Here is a 16,317-nt window from a genome sequence, read left to right on the forward strand (position 1 = left end):
GTCTTCCAAGCTCATGGACACCTATTTTGTGCTATTGAATTTTTCTGTTCTGTTGAGTTTTAGGAGATGTTAATTATGCACAGTCAGCTAGCTCATTCACTCCAGCTTGCTGGCCTGAGTATATTCCAGCAGGTCTCATACATTTATTTCACTTCCCTATCTCTTCTGAAGGCACGTGTTGGCTCAGTTGTGGTATATTACATGCCTAGATGAGCAGCTGCGAGATATAGGGCTGTAGCTAATTCTGCTACAGGAATTTGGGTTTGAAGATTCTTTTGGTTCCCTCATTTGCTTGTTTTTACTTTTGTAATAGTGGGTTTGTTGTTCAGTTTAAAAAAAACCCACCTTATAATTGAATGGATCTGTCCCGTGATATCTGACTTTGCATGGGTTTTTATGAGTACAATAGAGATTCATGAACCTTATGTATGACTATCAACCTGTACTTTGGGAAAGGCCTATTCTTCCAAAAGAGAAGATGAAAGCGTTAGGTCAGCTTAAATAGAGTGTTGAATTATAACGGGTACTCCCATCCGAAAGCTATTGCAGGATTTCACTTATCCTTTGTAAAAAATTTTTGTTCTAATATACAGCTTTAAAATATTCATAAACTAGGTTATAATCCTTTACTCTTTGGACTGATATTCTTCAGCTTTTTCCTACAACAACCTTACTTGTCTTTAATTAGCAAGAATAAAAAATGCAAGATCATTTGGTCTTCTGAAGTATGACAGAAACTATATCTGTCTGCTTTTACAGATGGCCTTTCTCATCACCTATTCTAAACAGGTTATATCCTTCTTAACGTTTGGTGATCAGAACAATGCTGCAGAGTATTCTGGATGTGGTGTCGCTACTTCTTTATGTGCCAGCACTTAAATTCCACTACTTTTACTCTAGACACTTCCTCTGGTGTAACTGGTATGAGATTTTCACAGCCACAGTATATTCCTAGTTCATAATCACACTCATAGAAAATATTATTATACCCAGCACTTTCTCTTTTTGAACCCTTTCTGATCTGGAAAGTTCTGGCTACCAATTCTCATATATGTGGCCTTTCCATTTCCATTATTGAATTTCACCCAATTTTGATTTTTCCATGTCTTAAGAATTTCAGGAGAATGAGCTGCATCTGTATTTGCTTACAACAAATTAGAAACACTCTGTGTTTTTTATTCAGTCAAGAAATGTCTCCTATTTACCTTCAACACTGTCAACTGACAAGCAATATTTGCAGCCTTCCACATCTTCACAATGCATTTTGAGATGCAGCAGAACAAATTATGTATAGACTACATAAACAATAAGGGTTTCAAGCCTAGAAGCTTGTTGGAGTCAGCTGCCTAGATCAAACAAATATTGAAATTCTCACATCTATGCCACTTTTTAATACTTCAAACAGCCAGAAGTTTCCTCACTCTGTGTAGGGGTCAGTGAAGAAATGGAGAAGAGACAGCATTTCTCAACTGACAAATATACATACTACAGTAGGGTGACTATACAGGTTCTCTGTTAGAGCCCTATCTTGCTTTCTTCATTGAAGACTTTATGTATGGTTTCTCCTAAATGGTTATAATTTCTGATTGTCTGGAGCAATAGTCAAATATTAAATTATAATACCTAATAAATAAATAAAAATAATATAATTATACAGATGCTTATTTTTCTTAATGCCTACATGAAAACAGTATAGTGTTCAGAGGTGCTGAGTGTTGGCTTGTGTCCTTTAAGTCAGTGAAGAACTTCTGAAAGTTGAAATCCTTCAATTTGGTGCCTAAGAGAGGATGTAGAGTGGAACTTTCAAAAGCTCCAGAATTATTTTTGTGGACAAAGTTGATGGATCATTTTAAGTATTTACAAATAAACAAGTTTTCCCTAAATAAACAAGTTTTCCCTAAACAAGCACACTTGTGGAGAAAAACAAAACAAAACAAAATAAAATAAAACAAAAAAAACACCACCAAAAAAACAGGTCAGGCTGATTTTTAGTAGAGTTTGGTTTCTGGAAACCTTGGTTGTTTTTCTGTTATTTTGTATTAAATGTTTGGGGTTTTTTATGTTCTACCTACAGAGATGATTCAGTATTTTAAAGATCTAAATTTCTTTTGTTAATTTAGGCTAGTCATTTTGATTTTAACATTGATATAAAGAATAAAGTTTGGTTAATTTTCTCTGTAAAGCAAAAAATGAAAGCCTAAGTCTCAGTTACGCAGGTCCAGAAGTACAAAGGAGGATAAGTTTATACTCCTGATCATTTGATCATTTTTAGAACACTTTACACTCCTAACACAGAGTAGAATAGTGTACACAAGCCTCATGCTAATCACTCAGGTGGTAATGTGCATGCATAATCTTTTTTCTGTTCCATTCATCATTTTTGATGAACTGCAAAAATTGTACCGGAAACTTCAGACATCCTGCTTTCGTCATGCACATTTAAGGTTTCATAACTCTGGAAGTGTTAAAAAATACCACGATGAGTGGTATAAAACTCCTCATATAATCTATTATCCTGCTTCTGTTTTCATTAAGGAGTGTGTCTGTCTGCCTTTCTGCTCCAGGTAGATATTTCAGCATTAACTGAATATTTTGTTCTTGCTCTAGAAGATCCTGTCTCATGGTCTCAATCATGTCATTTACAAAAATTGCTACATGTTACAAACAGTGCCCTAGGCAATTCTTTGGATAATAGCAATAGTCCAGCAAAGTACTGCCCTACCAGGATAACGAAGAATTGCTGCTCCCCAGAGAAATGCAGTGACTCACCGGAGGCACACAGCAGCAGAGCAGGTGGCCAATTTCTCATGCAATGAAACATGTACTCCCTCCTTGGCTAACCAGGTCTTCCTGTCATTTCTTTTCCTCTGTAGGATCGTTTCTTCCCCTCAGAGAAAGGTAGTTTCTACAGTTGTGTCCATCTCTGTGAGGGAGATGTATGAAATGTATTTTCTTGAAGATTCACCTTACTGTGCAGTCTCAAAATCTGAGTGTTATTGTATGCTTTCCCTCGTGCCATAGATCTGGAGAAGAAATGAAGAATAAAGAAAATTATTCCAGAAATGGACACAAAACAATGCCAGCAAACTAAGTGGAAGAAAATTTCTTCTGAGATGTATCCTTTGTGAAGAGGTCTTTCTAGTTTGGCTACTTAGTTCTCCCAGGCCAGACAATCACTTCAGGAGCATGTCATGGAAGGCAAGACACAACACCCTGACATATTCTAGCTAAGGTGTCAACCTCAAGCACAAGTGCTTACCTCTTTTGGATCAGAGCACAATTTAAGAAGCACAGCTTTAAGGTGCAAGTACACCTTCTGCTTTGCTTTCTGCACATTCTGGTAGGAAACAGAAACCAAAGTGTGACCATAAATCTGCAGCTGAACACAGTTGCCCAAACTAAGACAGCCTCAAAGCTATAAAACATTTTTTCCAGTTCTGTGTTTTAAGCCTGAACCTGAACCTGATGCAATCAGGAATTAAATGCTGTCTATCCAAAAGAAGAGTTCCAAAGAAAACGGAAGAATTCTACAAAAGTGGCTGTTTTCTTCCATAATGGCAGAAAGGGAGGGTAGAAGTGAAGTAAAGAGGAAGAAAGAGAACATAGCAGTGAGAGAAAGAGGAACATTTTCTCGGCAGTAATGTGATTGAGGAAGCTCAGATGTATCTTGATGTCTTTGTTGCTTCGTTTGTGTCTGGCAATATGAGGAAACCCCACGAAGGGGTAGATTTTCTTCCTAGCTTACTACCTGCAAATGCTAGATCTTTTTCTATCTTTTTGTTCTGACATTTTTCTTTTTATCAGCTATGACAGAAGAAGTAACATATGCTAATCTGAAATTTGAAAACAGCCATGAGCTGGATAATATCACAAAGCGTGAAGATACTAAGGAAAAAGGTGTAGTATCTATGAAGCTTTTATGATTTATTCTTGCTAAAGTAGATGGGATGGGAAATACTTTTAATTTTATGTCCAAGGGGCCTTTGTTAACTTTGTTACTATCAGAAAAGTTATTCTAGTTATAAATGTATCTTGGTTTTTGTTGCTTTCATTTCTGCCTGAAGTTTTTAGAGTTTGGAAGGTATGCCTGATATAGTGATCTTATATTTAATGGAAAAGCATATTACTGAGTGTTATACTAAGATCCACAAATAGTCCTAATTGTCTAGTTAACTTGAACTAATTTTTAAAGTGAATCAGTTCCATTTGATTTTTACATGCATTTGCATTCAAGCTTAGAACTGAATCAGCTTTAACTGACTCACTTTATTTCACTTCTGAAGTCCTAATTGAATTAAGGCACTGGTCTTTGAAATGGCTGTATCTGTTAAAGGGCTGGATGCACTTTAAATACTATATTTAAAATTAATTGTGCTTAATTTGTGTTAAATTGCGAAGATGAGATCTAGATTTGAATGGTGCAACTCATGGGAACAAAGGACATAGAAAGTACTAGCTGTTTGTGAGGTCAGGCTCCGAAGCAGAGGTTTACAAATAAGAGGACAACTTGCTTGTGATTCATAAGGACTTGTCTGGGGAATTCCATGTCAAAGAGCAGTGGTTTAGAACACTGTTATGTTTTTTGAATATACGTTATGCTTTTTGAACATATGTTACGTTTCTTGAACATATGTTATGTTTCTTGAACATATGTTATGTTTCTTGAACATTGTTATGTTAGTTATGGTTTTGAGCATTGCCAAAGTATAATACATGAGTTTAAAAAACAAAACAAAACAAAACAAAACAAAATAACAAAAAAAAAAAAAAAAAAAACCAACCTAAAAATCTGAACTGTCTTTGTGTTAAGCTCTGGACTTCTTTTCCTTTAATATCAAATGACACCCATATCCTCATACGTCTCCACATGTCCTCCTCCTGCATCCCAGGGTAGACAATGCTTATTTTGTGATGAGAAAGCACCATTCTGAGAAGGCAAGCACAGAATGCCCATTAGTTCACAAACATCAAATTGAAACAACCACAATGAATAAATACATACATCCTAGGACAATGGGAGTACAGTACAGGAAGGAGGACCCAGCCCAAGGCCCCTTCAGCTGTGCTAGATGTAGCAGAAGCAGTGTGAGGTTACAAAGTACAGGGAATCTCAAAAAACTCTTGAGGCAGTACCTTAATTAAAACAGCCAAAGCTAAAACTTCTACTTGGTCTTGATTCATAATGCTGCCCAGAAAATATTTTGTATTTGTTTATGAAATCTCACTTTCAAATTACAAAGTCTTTGTGTCTTCTTACCTAAAAGCTCCAGGAAGCATGGACTATAATGCTTTCAGTATTCAGCTTGGGGCTGTGACTTTGTAGGGGTAGGAACAACTTATTTTTGCCCTTTAGCTCAAATTCATATGTATTTATTTAGCAGCCTGCCTTAGGGAGTCAAATTTCTATTACTGAAGCTCTCCAGGCACCTAATATTCATCTTCAGAGCATGTAAGGAAACATTTTGACCTTAAAAAATTCATATGTCCCAAAAGTCAACGCATCCTTAAGTCCTGTTAGGATCTATAAGGTATGTGATTCTCCTGTGCAGGCTTTATCTGAGTGCATCTGTTGTATGCCTGTGAGATCAGACTTTGGAAAACAATGCAGAAAGGAGATATTCTTTCTCTTTGTGAAGTGCTTGGGTATTTCTCTTTTACTCAACGCCAAGCAGTTAGAGCACTTCCTTAGCCTGGGGTTGCATTCTGTGATGAAATGCAAGTGCTCAAGTGTGGCAGACATAACACGTATTCAGCAAGGCTTTTGTCAATGTGTCTTATAATATTGTCATTTTAAAGCTGAGGAAGTTATGGGCTGGATGGTGGACCATTAGGTGAATTGAAAATTGGCTGGACTACCAGTCTTAAAGGGGAGTTAACTAATGGCTCAACATCTGCTTGGTGGCAGAGTCCCTCAAGGGTGCCTCGGTGATTGATACTGAGCCCATATTGTTTAATATCTTCACCGAAGACCTGAAAAATGACACAGACTGTCTTCAGCAATTTTATAATGATGTTAAACTAGGGGTGGTGGCTGATGCTACCAAATGGTAGAGCTTCAAAACAGGGGAACCTTGAGAGACTTGAGGACTGAGTGAGCAGAAACCCCATGAAGCTGCACAAGTTGTTGTGCACTGAATCTGGACTAATCCCAGGCAGTGATACAGACTGAGAGCAGGCTGGCTGTAGAGGATGGGAAGGACCTGGGGTTTATGATGAATGGGAGGTAGGATATAAGCCAGCGGTGATCTGTGTCCCAGTTTAAGACAACATCCATTGCTTAATCTTCTTTCACCTGAATATTCATCAACTTCAGTTCCTGTAGAGTGAGATCTTGTACATTTTGCCCAGAACTGCTTCACCACAGAAGTTGACCACAGGTTGTTTGTAGGAGAGTCACACTGCATGGTTTCCATTCATGTTCCTTCAGCTTGATACACTATATTTCAGTTCCTACTCCTTCAGCAATTCACACCCTAATATTAAATACCTTTTTTTATTTTCTAGACTAGCAATTTCCTCTCCATATTCCCATTCTATTGCATTTATTGGATTAAGTCAAGCTGGTTGCATCTCTCTATGAAGTCCATAGAGTGGCAAGTTTAATATCTGCCTTAAATCTAATGTTTCCCTGAAAAACTGAATGCTTTTTCTCCCTCCTGCAGTGCATCTTAACCCATCAAATCTTCCAGTTCCTATAAACAGGGTCTTTTTTGAATGACCCACATGCTTAAAATTTCCTTCACCCAGGAAAAGATTGTTCCTTTTTCTCCTCACTGAGCACTCATTTCTATATACAGGCTGTAACCCTTATTACAGAAAAAATGCCTATGAATTCTTAGCTAGAAATCTCAAACTACCATCAAGTATCAGAGGAGTTTACTGTAGCACTCAAATTAACCAGATTATCACAGATACATGCCACACATCACAAATTACCACAACCACACAGTGCATATTTGTTTTCAGCTCTGAGCAAGCAACTTCCTAGATTTTGCCATATCTTGCTTTCTGAATACCTTTCTTGCCAATGAGCTGTCATGATCTCTCACTCTCTTACTTTGTTTGGGCGTCTTTTGCTGTGTACGGAGACCGTGCATCAGGAATATATAACTGTAAAGTAAAAGCAATTATTTATCCACAAATGCACCACAAAGATGGCTGAAATTTAATGAGGCTAATGTGTGCACCATTCCCTTAGTATTGCACCTCTGTTTCATGACAATTTCTCCCAGGGCCTCCCACTTCATCCCGCTCTTCCTGGCCAGTAGTCCTGATTTTGTTCACGTTGTGTCTGACATTATTGACGGCGCTGGTGGCCCTGGCAGTTTTATGTAAGTATTAATGCATTTCTGTTTATCAGAGAGGATCAAGCTTCTGAATAACATCAGACTGGCATCTCCTTCAGGTGCAATTGCTGGTTCAGCTGAGAACAGACAACCAGGCAAAACAGATATTTTTTCTTGCTGCAGCATCTTTGTCCTCTTCCCAACATGATGAGGCTAGAAATGAGCAATATGGAGGGGAGCTGGAAAGGGGTGGAGTAGGAGATTCACTGCTTGCTCTGGCTGCCATTGCCTGTTCTCCTAAGAACTGTATCCACAATCCGGCTATGCTGATTAACAATGGAGTGAATTCCTCTGTGATGATGCTGCATCTGAAGGGAAGGGAAAACCTTTGTGTCACAGTAAACAGGTTGTGCCTATCACCTCCCATCCACAAAAATTTCCAGAGCTGAAGTTCACATTTTTAGGAAAAAAGCCCAGCCTAGAAATCAGTATAAGAAAAAAAAAACACAATGGAAATATATGGTAAAAAATGGCACTTTAATTTTGTTGTTCACTCACAGCCAATTAATAAGAAATCTAAACATGTAAACGTTCTCTATCTCAGCAGCCCTTACATGCATCTGTGCAAGGAGGAATAATGTTTATCTCAAATGATTTATTTATCCCTAATGAACTTCTAAGAGATTCCCTAGCTGCATCCCACCCTTTCTGAAGGACAGCACTGGAAAATGTCTCATTGTGAATTTCAGTTTTCCAGATTCACAAGGACTACAGGACACAACTTAGAGACCTCAACATGACAAAGAATGAGCTGCAAGCAAATTTCTCAAATATGCTGCAAACAATAGGAAATCAGCTGTGCTTGGATGGGGAAAGCAAACTTAAAAATAATGGTAAATCAGCATGTCTTGATGAAGGGATGAAGGCTTATCTTTCAACATAGCAGGGAAGGAAATGAGATGTGCCTTCTATGTCTAACTCAGGTCTGTCTACTCAGGTGAGCCTGTGTCTTCTCAGATGTGACCACCAGAAATCAGGCAATGAGCATGTCCAGCTCATGCAGTGCCTGGAGAGAGGCACCCAGTCTGTCCATATGTGCACTGGCATGGGACCTGGCACCAGTCCCAGGCTTCCAGGATTTAGTTTCCATAAGGAAAGGGTTCTGTGGGATGCCTTCCAGACATGCCAGTTCCTGTCAGCACTAGTTCAAGGTTCTCTAGAAGATGCTCATCTGCATCTAGTAGACAATTTTACAGTGGTGCCTGAGAATTAAACAACTTACTGCACTCTATATGAACAGCAGTCCACACACAGGCCAGTGTGCCAGTACTGACTCCAGGTAAAACAGGAATCTCCTAAAGTCAGCAGTGATGGGCAGTGAAGCATAGCCTGGGAATTCAGTCCCTGTCTCCTGACTATGTACAGTGTAGGGCTGTTTCTGAAATTAGTTTGCCACAGCTTGATTATTTAAGTGGCATCTGACAATGAGCTATTGTGAGGAGTAGGGGCATTGGGCAAAGGGATCCTATTGTGACTGTCAGGAAAGGGGATTTCATTGGTCCTGATATTGTTCCACAAACCAGCTAACTGTCTAGGTCTTCGTTTTAGACAATGAAGAGAAATTGGTAGTGCAAGGATACAGTCTGTTTCCTCACAAGAAAGAGATGCATGAGACACACCCACTTCTGTCCATTCACTAAAATGGAAATCCAGACGGGTAGACTCATGTCACCTTTGTAGACTCCTAAAATCAGGCAAAATAAATCCCATTTGCAACACCTGAACCTCCTCCCAGTGCTAAAGAAATGGGAGAGATAGCGGTGTGATTCAGTTTTCATCTGTGTCATTACCTGAACCTTCAGGGACTACAGCAGGATTTCCACTGAATGAGGACAGTCTCAAACATCCTCAATCCCTACAGATCTTGTCGTCACAGGCCAACAGCGATGTTCTGTGAGGGACAGCCTGGGAACAGAAATGACATGATGATTTTCCTTTTCCAGGCCAAAACTGTGTACTCTGCCCTGCAAACTGGAAGTGGGAAGGTAATGATATGTGTTACTACCACTCTGAGGAAAAAGAGTCATCAGAACAAAGTCATCAGTTTTGTTCCTCACAAAACTCTACTCTTCTTCTGATAAAAGAGGCCGCAAAGCTGGTATGGACTGGTTTCTCAAGCTGTTTAGTATGGAGAAAGTTCATGCACTCTATCAGCTACACACCACACATATAATTTTCTTAAATAGCACTGTAAGCAGGAGTTCTTCTACAGTGATTATGTTGTTCCAGGCAGTGCTAAGGCATAGGACTGGTCATTGCCACACAAAACATGGCCCCTTGAGTTGCTGGAGGTCAGAGGCTGCCAATCTTGCCTCACCTTGCCATGGCTGGCTGCTTATTGGGATGACTGGTGAAAGAAAGTTCATGGCTGTTTTGTTGTGGGCAATGATTTCACTAATTTAACTAGTACTACATATCCATACAGGGATTTGTTAAGATATTAGTGTGAAAATTTCTTTTAACCTGGTCTCCCCATACACAAACCATAGTCCTCCCCATTTTATAGAAGTTATTTCCACAAAAGTTGATCATATCTTTTCAATCAAAATTAAAACACGTGGGAGAGAGTTGCTGAAATGTGGCCTAATCTTTTAGTAAATGAAAACAAATTGAGGTGGGAAGAGAAAACGCCAGGTGTAGAGTGAAATAATGCTTTTGCCTCTGGATGCCAGCAGACGTATCGGAAGACTAAAGGCAGAAAAGCTATCCCAAGATCTAGCAGCCAGGGCTGGGCCTGCCTGCTCCCCAGCACTTGGAAAAATGACTGTTCCCCTCTCACTGAGCTGCAGGCCATAAGGTTTCTCCCAGAAGTAAAGGGGAGAAGCTTTATTCTCACCCTCCCAAATTGGTGACAGCAAAGATTTTGAGGTGCAGACTGTTCTAGCTGTCTTAATCACAGCGTTGAGAGGTATGAGGCAAAACAGAAAATGGAGAACTGCACTGGGAGTGGTAATGATAAGTGAAAAAAAGAATAGAACAAGAAAAATTGAATTCAAATCTTTAGAGATTTCCCTCAAGCAGCAGTGACAAAGGCAACATTATAGAAGCTTACATTCTTACATGTTCCACTCAGAGCATTTTTTAAGAACAGCTTATCTCTGAATAATTAACTTTAAGATTCCTTCTACTTGTCATGGTCCAGCTTCTGGCAATAAGTTAATGATGCTAAAGCCAAATTTGAAGGTTCAACAAATCAAACCCACCATCTCCCTGCAGAGGCTTCCTTTCTCTGCTAACAAATGTTAAGGACATAGTAAAGGGGGAGGAATCATTCATGACTAAAGTGGGGAGAACAATCCAGTGTTTCACCCAGAGGGTTTAAATCAGGGTCATGAGGGTGACATTGCTCTTCAGAGATAGAAGTGTATCTTCTCTCCAATTAAAAACAACTCTACTGTCATTTCTTCTTTGCTACTAGGCTTTTCCTTTAAGTGTAAAACTTACTGACAGATTAACAATTTGTGGTATTTATGTTCTTTAAGCAATTTCCATCAATGCTTTCAACTTCTGAGCCTAAATATTTATTTTTAATATCTTCCTGAGTATCTGTTCTGAATTATCCTTACTCTGCATAGGAATTGGTAAAAAAATTTCCCAGACGAATATACTGGCTTGGATTAACATTTAGAGCTGAACAGAAAGAATGGTATTGGGTAGACAACACAGCTCTTACAGAAGAACAGAAGTCTTGGTAAGTGGCAGCTTTCCCACAGTACATAAAGTTGGTCCTCACCCACAGGCAACTCCCAGTTTCTCTGGCATAAAGGGCACAGTGAGTAGCCAACTCTTATGCAGCATCCTCTGTATACTGGGTCTCATTTTTCCATCTCAGATTTTTCTTGGCCTACCTAGAACTGCTTGGAGGGTGATCTAGGCACTATCACTGGGGAAAAAAAAAAAAAATAAAAAAAAATGTACCTGGAAAGTTTATTTCCACAATTTAGTTTCAGATTGACCATAAATATCATCTGTTTCTGTTGTATTTGACATCTTGTTTCAGTGAGGATACAAGAAAAAAACTGCAATGGCAAGGTATTTCATTTCATGGTTCTGTTTTTATGCTTTTTTATTTTTATATAAGACACTATTTATTCTCTAGAATCATATCACTTCAGTTTAACATGTTATTTCATAAATACATTTTCCTTCTTGATTTCAAACCTTCTTTGCCAATTCTCCTTTAATTATTGGGCAATGTCCTCTCAAAATTTCTGTTGAAATAGCCACTGACATCCTCCAGGCAGTACCGAGGAGTTAGTGTTTCTTAATGTCAGGTACATGAAATGGTTTAGGATCCACACTTAGAGACTGATGGGGGTTCTTGTTGGCATATTCATGAGAGGGTCAGCCTCCTAGGAATTGGTGCACGATGTCACTAAATGCTTTATTTCTTTGTTGGGGGTATATATTTTTCGCAAAAGCCACATAAGTAATTATTGCAAATATGTCTCTTTTTGGAAGGGGTAAGGATGTGCCATCTGAATGAGGTAAGATGTAACAATAAAGATTTTTCTTTCCTAGGGCAAATAACCTAAACTCCCTTCAACCCTGTGCATATTTTTATTATGAATTCGTATATAGCATGTCATGCAGAGAAAAGCTTTACTATGTCTGTGAAAAGCCCGCCATCCAATTACATCGAGGTAACAACCATTGGCAGGAGGACTGGTTTGTCAAACTGAAATAAGTAGGAGAAGCTATAAGACATTCTGCAAGGTTGGAATTTTTTATTTTGTTTCTGAGAACTATCACATGAGAGCTTATGTTGGATCGAACCTAATAAACTTCCCTGTTTTCATTCTTTTTTAGCCAGATATAAAAATATCTTCATACTATGGAAATGGGCATGGTGACAGGCTCCAGGAGCCACCCAAGTCTGTTGTTCCAGATCTAAAACTGCCAAATGATTACTCAGTATTAACCAACACAAGTCATAGACAAAATGGACAAAAGTGATGGCCAGGAAAAAAAGCAGTGACAAGGCAAGCACATAAAGCTACTGCTCCTCTTCCAACATCCACTGATACAGTCCTAATACTACTTGTGAGTTCATGACTGTGCAGCTGTAACATAACACAAGGCACGAGGATTAAACATTTCCATTCAGGAGACGCTTCTGATACCTTGTTGATCTGATGACGGTGATTGAGGGATGGGACTCTAGATGGGTGTAAACAAGAAGTCGAGAAGTTGAAGTCGAAGTCATTTATTGTCAGCAGCTCTTCTGCAATTATACAGTCTCTAACAATACTTGTCAACATTTGATTGGTCATTACTCTCTATCCATAATACACCAGACAACTCATTGGCTACAAGTTAGTTACTGCTATCTGAAGACTATTGGTTAATTAAATCTTACAAGCACAAGCACAACGTCTTATACACTTTTAGTTCAAGGCAAAAAAATTTCCACTGTTTAAGGAATGGCCAAATGTTTCTGTTAACTGCAGTCTTGCATGTTTTCCTTTAGATAAAACTCAGCATTCTTGTCTTGTTCTTCCTCCTACATTCCCGTTTGCTGCTCCCAAGGCTTCTGGCCCACCAAGGTCAAGATGTCCTCATCAATCACTAACTTTACAGCACTCTCAGTCCTTCTTCCCAGAAGTCCTCATACAATCTGACTGCTTTAATAAACTAGTAGGCTGGAGTATACAACACACAAACACAGTTATCCTCAGAACATGGGCCAAAGTATTCCTGAACTGTATTAGCAATCATATTTACTCACAAACACAGGAATTCATAGTCCTCATAGGGACTTATGCATGTATCACAGGATAAAATACCCTTCAGCTATGAATGTCTAGATCTATTCCATGCTCTATACTTCTTCCAGGCACTGTTAGTTCTCTCTTTTTTTTTTTTTTTTCTTTTTCTTTTTTCTTTTTTTTTTCTTTTCCTTTTTTTCCCCCCCTAGTAATAATTTTTTATTTTTCTAATTTTCTACTTTTTTGATCTATTGCAGGCGTTACACTAGGATTCAGACAGAGAATAGAAACTTCTTTTATATATATTTTTTGTATATTTCCTGTAATGTCATACTACTAACTTAATGCGCTGAGCAAGAGTCTACAAACCCAACCATAGTGAAACTACCCCAGGCAGTGTTAATGAACAAAATGCCTCCCTCCATATCTCCATAGAACAATGACAGTAAGGTTCAAATAAGAAATCTCAGTCACATAACAGTGTTTTGATCTGAGAAAAAGTCCACAGATTCCTAGCGTGGTCCCCTCTGGAGACTTGTGTATTCCTTGTGGATTGCATCCCAGATTATTTATTGTGGATCATTTACCACTGATGTAGCAGCTGGGCTGCTAAGGCATTAGTCAATCCCTTTCAGGAATGACTAGTTCTAGTTCTAGTGTCTCACTGATCTCAGCACTACGCAGCAGTTTCTGATCACCAACATCAACATTTAGGGTGTTATTTTCAAATACCAATTTCACACTCCAGAAACCTTACTGGATTGCTTTTCCTGTCTACCATTAACACTCACCACCTGCATCTCTAATGTAACCTCTCCTAGCTACTCCTCTCAGTTCCCCTCCTCCCTGTTTCTGTCTTTGGAGGTGAAAATGCAGAATGTCTCTATCCTGCAGTGCAGCCACAGCCCAGGTGACTTCCCAGCATGTCTCCCAGCATTTGCATCATCTACACTGAAATAAGAAATCTCATGTGGAAGGTATCCTGAACTGCATTCATGGTGCATCCTTTCGTGATAATGAAGGGCTTTGTTGTAATTTGCCACGAAGATTAAAAAAAAGAAAGAAAGAAAAAAAAAAGTCTGATCTTTTTTTCTCTTAGAGTGACTGTGAGAAAACAGGAAAGATATTTCCAGGATGTTATTTCAGTAATGAGGCATGCCTAAGAGCAGATGGGAAAATCCTAGGAGTTTCTGCAGGTTGTGGAAGACAAACATGACTTGAGGTTGACAGCTTCCCACTCTGACAGGCAGTCACAGGACTACATCGGATCTTTCCGTGGCCTTGAGCTTTTGGGTCAATTTACTGCCAGCCTGAAAGCAGTATCTGGTGCAGCAATTTGTAACCATAAAGGCAGTTGGGGTTAGAGTACAGTTTCACTGCGCGCCGTGCTATCAAACAGGAGCTAGCTGCTTCTCCTCAAAAAACAATGACTACAACATTAAAAAAAGAAAACAAAACCAAACAAAACGGAAATAAAAAAATCACCTCAGGGAAGAAAAACAGGAGGCAGTGCCCTGCTATTCATTGCAGGCATTGGGAGTGCTGCAGCAAACGACCTCCTCCAGCAAGGTTCAAACTGGCAAAGGACATTCCCAGGTGGTAACCAGATAGGGCTAAGGCTGAGCCATCTGACTGCATCCCTTTTTCTATTGAAAAGAGTTTTTTCCTTACAGGGGAAAAGACATAGAAATGTACTGTTCGTGTACTGGTTGAGATGGCATTTTGGAATCACAGTTTCAGGCAACAATGTGTTTCCCATGTCTCAGTTCCACTCCTCACCTCCCCCCTGTCCCCAGTCATAGACTCCAGCTAATGCAATTTGCAAGGTCACATTCTTGTTAATAAACTCAGTTGTTTTGTCCAGCTTGATAGCAACATTTATACATAGTCTGTGTTCAAATGTAGACCCAAACTTCCTGCCTTAGTTTACCTTCCATTTCATTTTAGTCTGAGGAAACAAGAAATTTTGCCTGCCCTGGGTGCTTACAATAACAGAGAGCATGATGACGAAGCCCCATCTTGCTGCTTTTGTTACTTCTGTTCTTTCAGCAGGATCTGTTTTAAAAGGTGACTGAAAAAAAAAACAAAACAAAACAAAACAAAACACGGTGATATAATTAACAGACTGCTTACTGAATTGAGAGCTACCAAAATAATACAAAAAAAATTACCTCCTGTTTTTCTCCAGAAGTAAAATCAGGTTGGAAAAGTTTCCCCAAAGGCGATTCATTGCATGCTTGAGAAGTTGTTGCTAAGACTGAAGAGGTTAGTGTCATGAAAACTTGCAATGAAATTCAGTAGCACAGACACACTCCAGTCCCAATTATCTGAAGTAAAGCACTTTTTACACTAAGGTGCCAACATACAGTTTTCAGGCCCAATAGACAAGTATTTTTGCACCATAGTTAGCATGAAGTTTTTATGAGGCTATTATGGGTACACCATGAATACACCATGACTGCTAATCCTTGTGTGCCACTGTTTAACAGAACCAACTGCAACTCCCAACTTTTCCATCATGCTTTCTCTTTGCATACAGGTAATGCAAGAAATACATGCAGCCAGAGATATTTCTGCTCTGAAGAAATCTATCTGCACAGCAAAGGCAGGAAGAATAGCCCAGTCATCAGAGTGTATTTCCAGCCTGTTGATATTATTTTGCAGATGGGAGACTCTCAACTTTACACACAAGAGCAGAAAGAGCTGCCACAGAAATTCCTCTCTTGAAATTTCCTTTTGACTCACCCTGTCACTACAACATGACTCATCATGTCTGACCAAATGCTCAGTTAAGGAGAGCTGGGCACTGAAGATGTTTCAGAACTATAGCTCAGCACTGAAGTAAAGCACTGCAGGGAGCTGGACATGGAGAGTGAGGATGGACAAGTCACTTCTGCACAGTGACTTGTGCAACAGCAGAGAGGTCTTCAGTGCAGTCTGGTCGTTCTCTGACACAGGCTGAGTGGTCACATGAATCCTACCAAGCTCCTGGCTTCACCATCCTTTCAGCTCAGCTTTTCCCCTTCTAGCATTTATTTCAGTGAATTTTTGTAAAATAAATTCATTCTTCATTCATTTCATAACAGCGTATGGAAATGCAGCCTATTGCTTTCCATTCAGCTGTTGTGTTGAATTTGCGCCCTGATACATGAGCAGATATATTTCATAGCTTAACTCAAAATAGCAGCTATTTCTAGAGCATCTTATTTTAAGAAGGTAGAAAATCCTGATGGTTGCTTTGCTTACGGGGTCAGATCAGGTGG

The 16,317-nt window shown here is 39.2% G+C and overlaps 1 protein-coding gene across 3 annotated transcripts; it reads left to right on the forward strand.

The window, feature by feature from the left end:
- Positions 1-3,640: 3,640 nt before the first annotated feature.
- Positions 3,641-14,131, forward strand: LOC104364417 (C-type lectin domain family 12 member A-like). Of its 3 annotated transcripts, XM_032995565.2 has the most exons (8): positions 3,641-3,723; positions 3,805-3,897; positions 7,233-7,331; positions 8,036-8,179; positions 9,290-9,444; positions 10,922-11,037; positions 11,868-12,062; positions 12,156-14,131. In XM_032995565.2, the coding sequence occupies exons 2-7, from the start codon at positions 3,807-3,809 to the stop codon at positions 12,031-12,033; spliced, it is 771 nt and encodes a 256-aa protein (XP_032851456.2). In that variant the 5' UTR covers positions 3,641-3,723; positions 3,805-3,806; the 3' UTR covers positions 12,034-12,062; positions 12,156-14,131. The 3 variants fall into 3 exon arrangements, with proteins under 3 accessions (XP_032851456.2, XP_032851464.2, XP_009969334.3); XM_032995573.2 differs by having other exon boundaries at positions 3,671-3,897; positions 12,160-14,131; XM_009971032.3 differs by having other exon boundaries at positions 3,671-3,897; positions 11,928-12,062.
- The last annotated feature ends 2,186 nt before the right edge of the window (positions 14,132-16,317 follow it).

The sequence above is a fragment of the Tyto alba genome, unplaced genomic scaffold (assembly GCF_018691265.1).
Source record: "Tyto alba isolate M040663 unplaced genomic scaffold, T.alba_DEE_v4.0 Super-Scaffold_21, whole genome shotgun sequence".
NCBI classification, from domain to species: domain Eukaryota; kingdom Metazoa; phylum Chordata; class Aves; order Strigiformes; family Tytonidae; genus Tyto; species Tyto alba.

Bases quoted from the DNA above. Each gene is read 5' to 3' on its own strand.
- LOC104364417 (XM_032995565.2), top strand. From the start codon at position 3,807: ATGACAGAAGAAGTAACATATGCTAATCTGAAATTTGAAAACAGCCAT. The intron at 8,180-9,289 runs GTAAATCAGCAT...TTCCTTTTCCAG, and splicing joins AAGCAAACTTAAAAATAATG to GCCAAAACTGTGTACTCTGC. The intron at 9,445-10,921 runs GTATGGACTGGT...TACTCTGCATAG, and splicing joins TAAAAGAGGCCGCAAAGCTG to GAATTGGTAAAAAAATTTCC.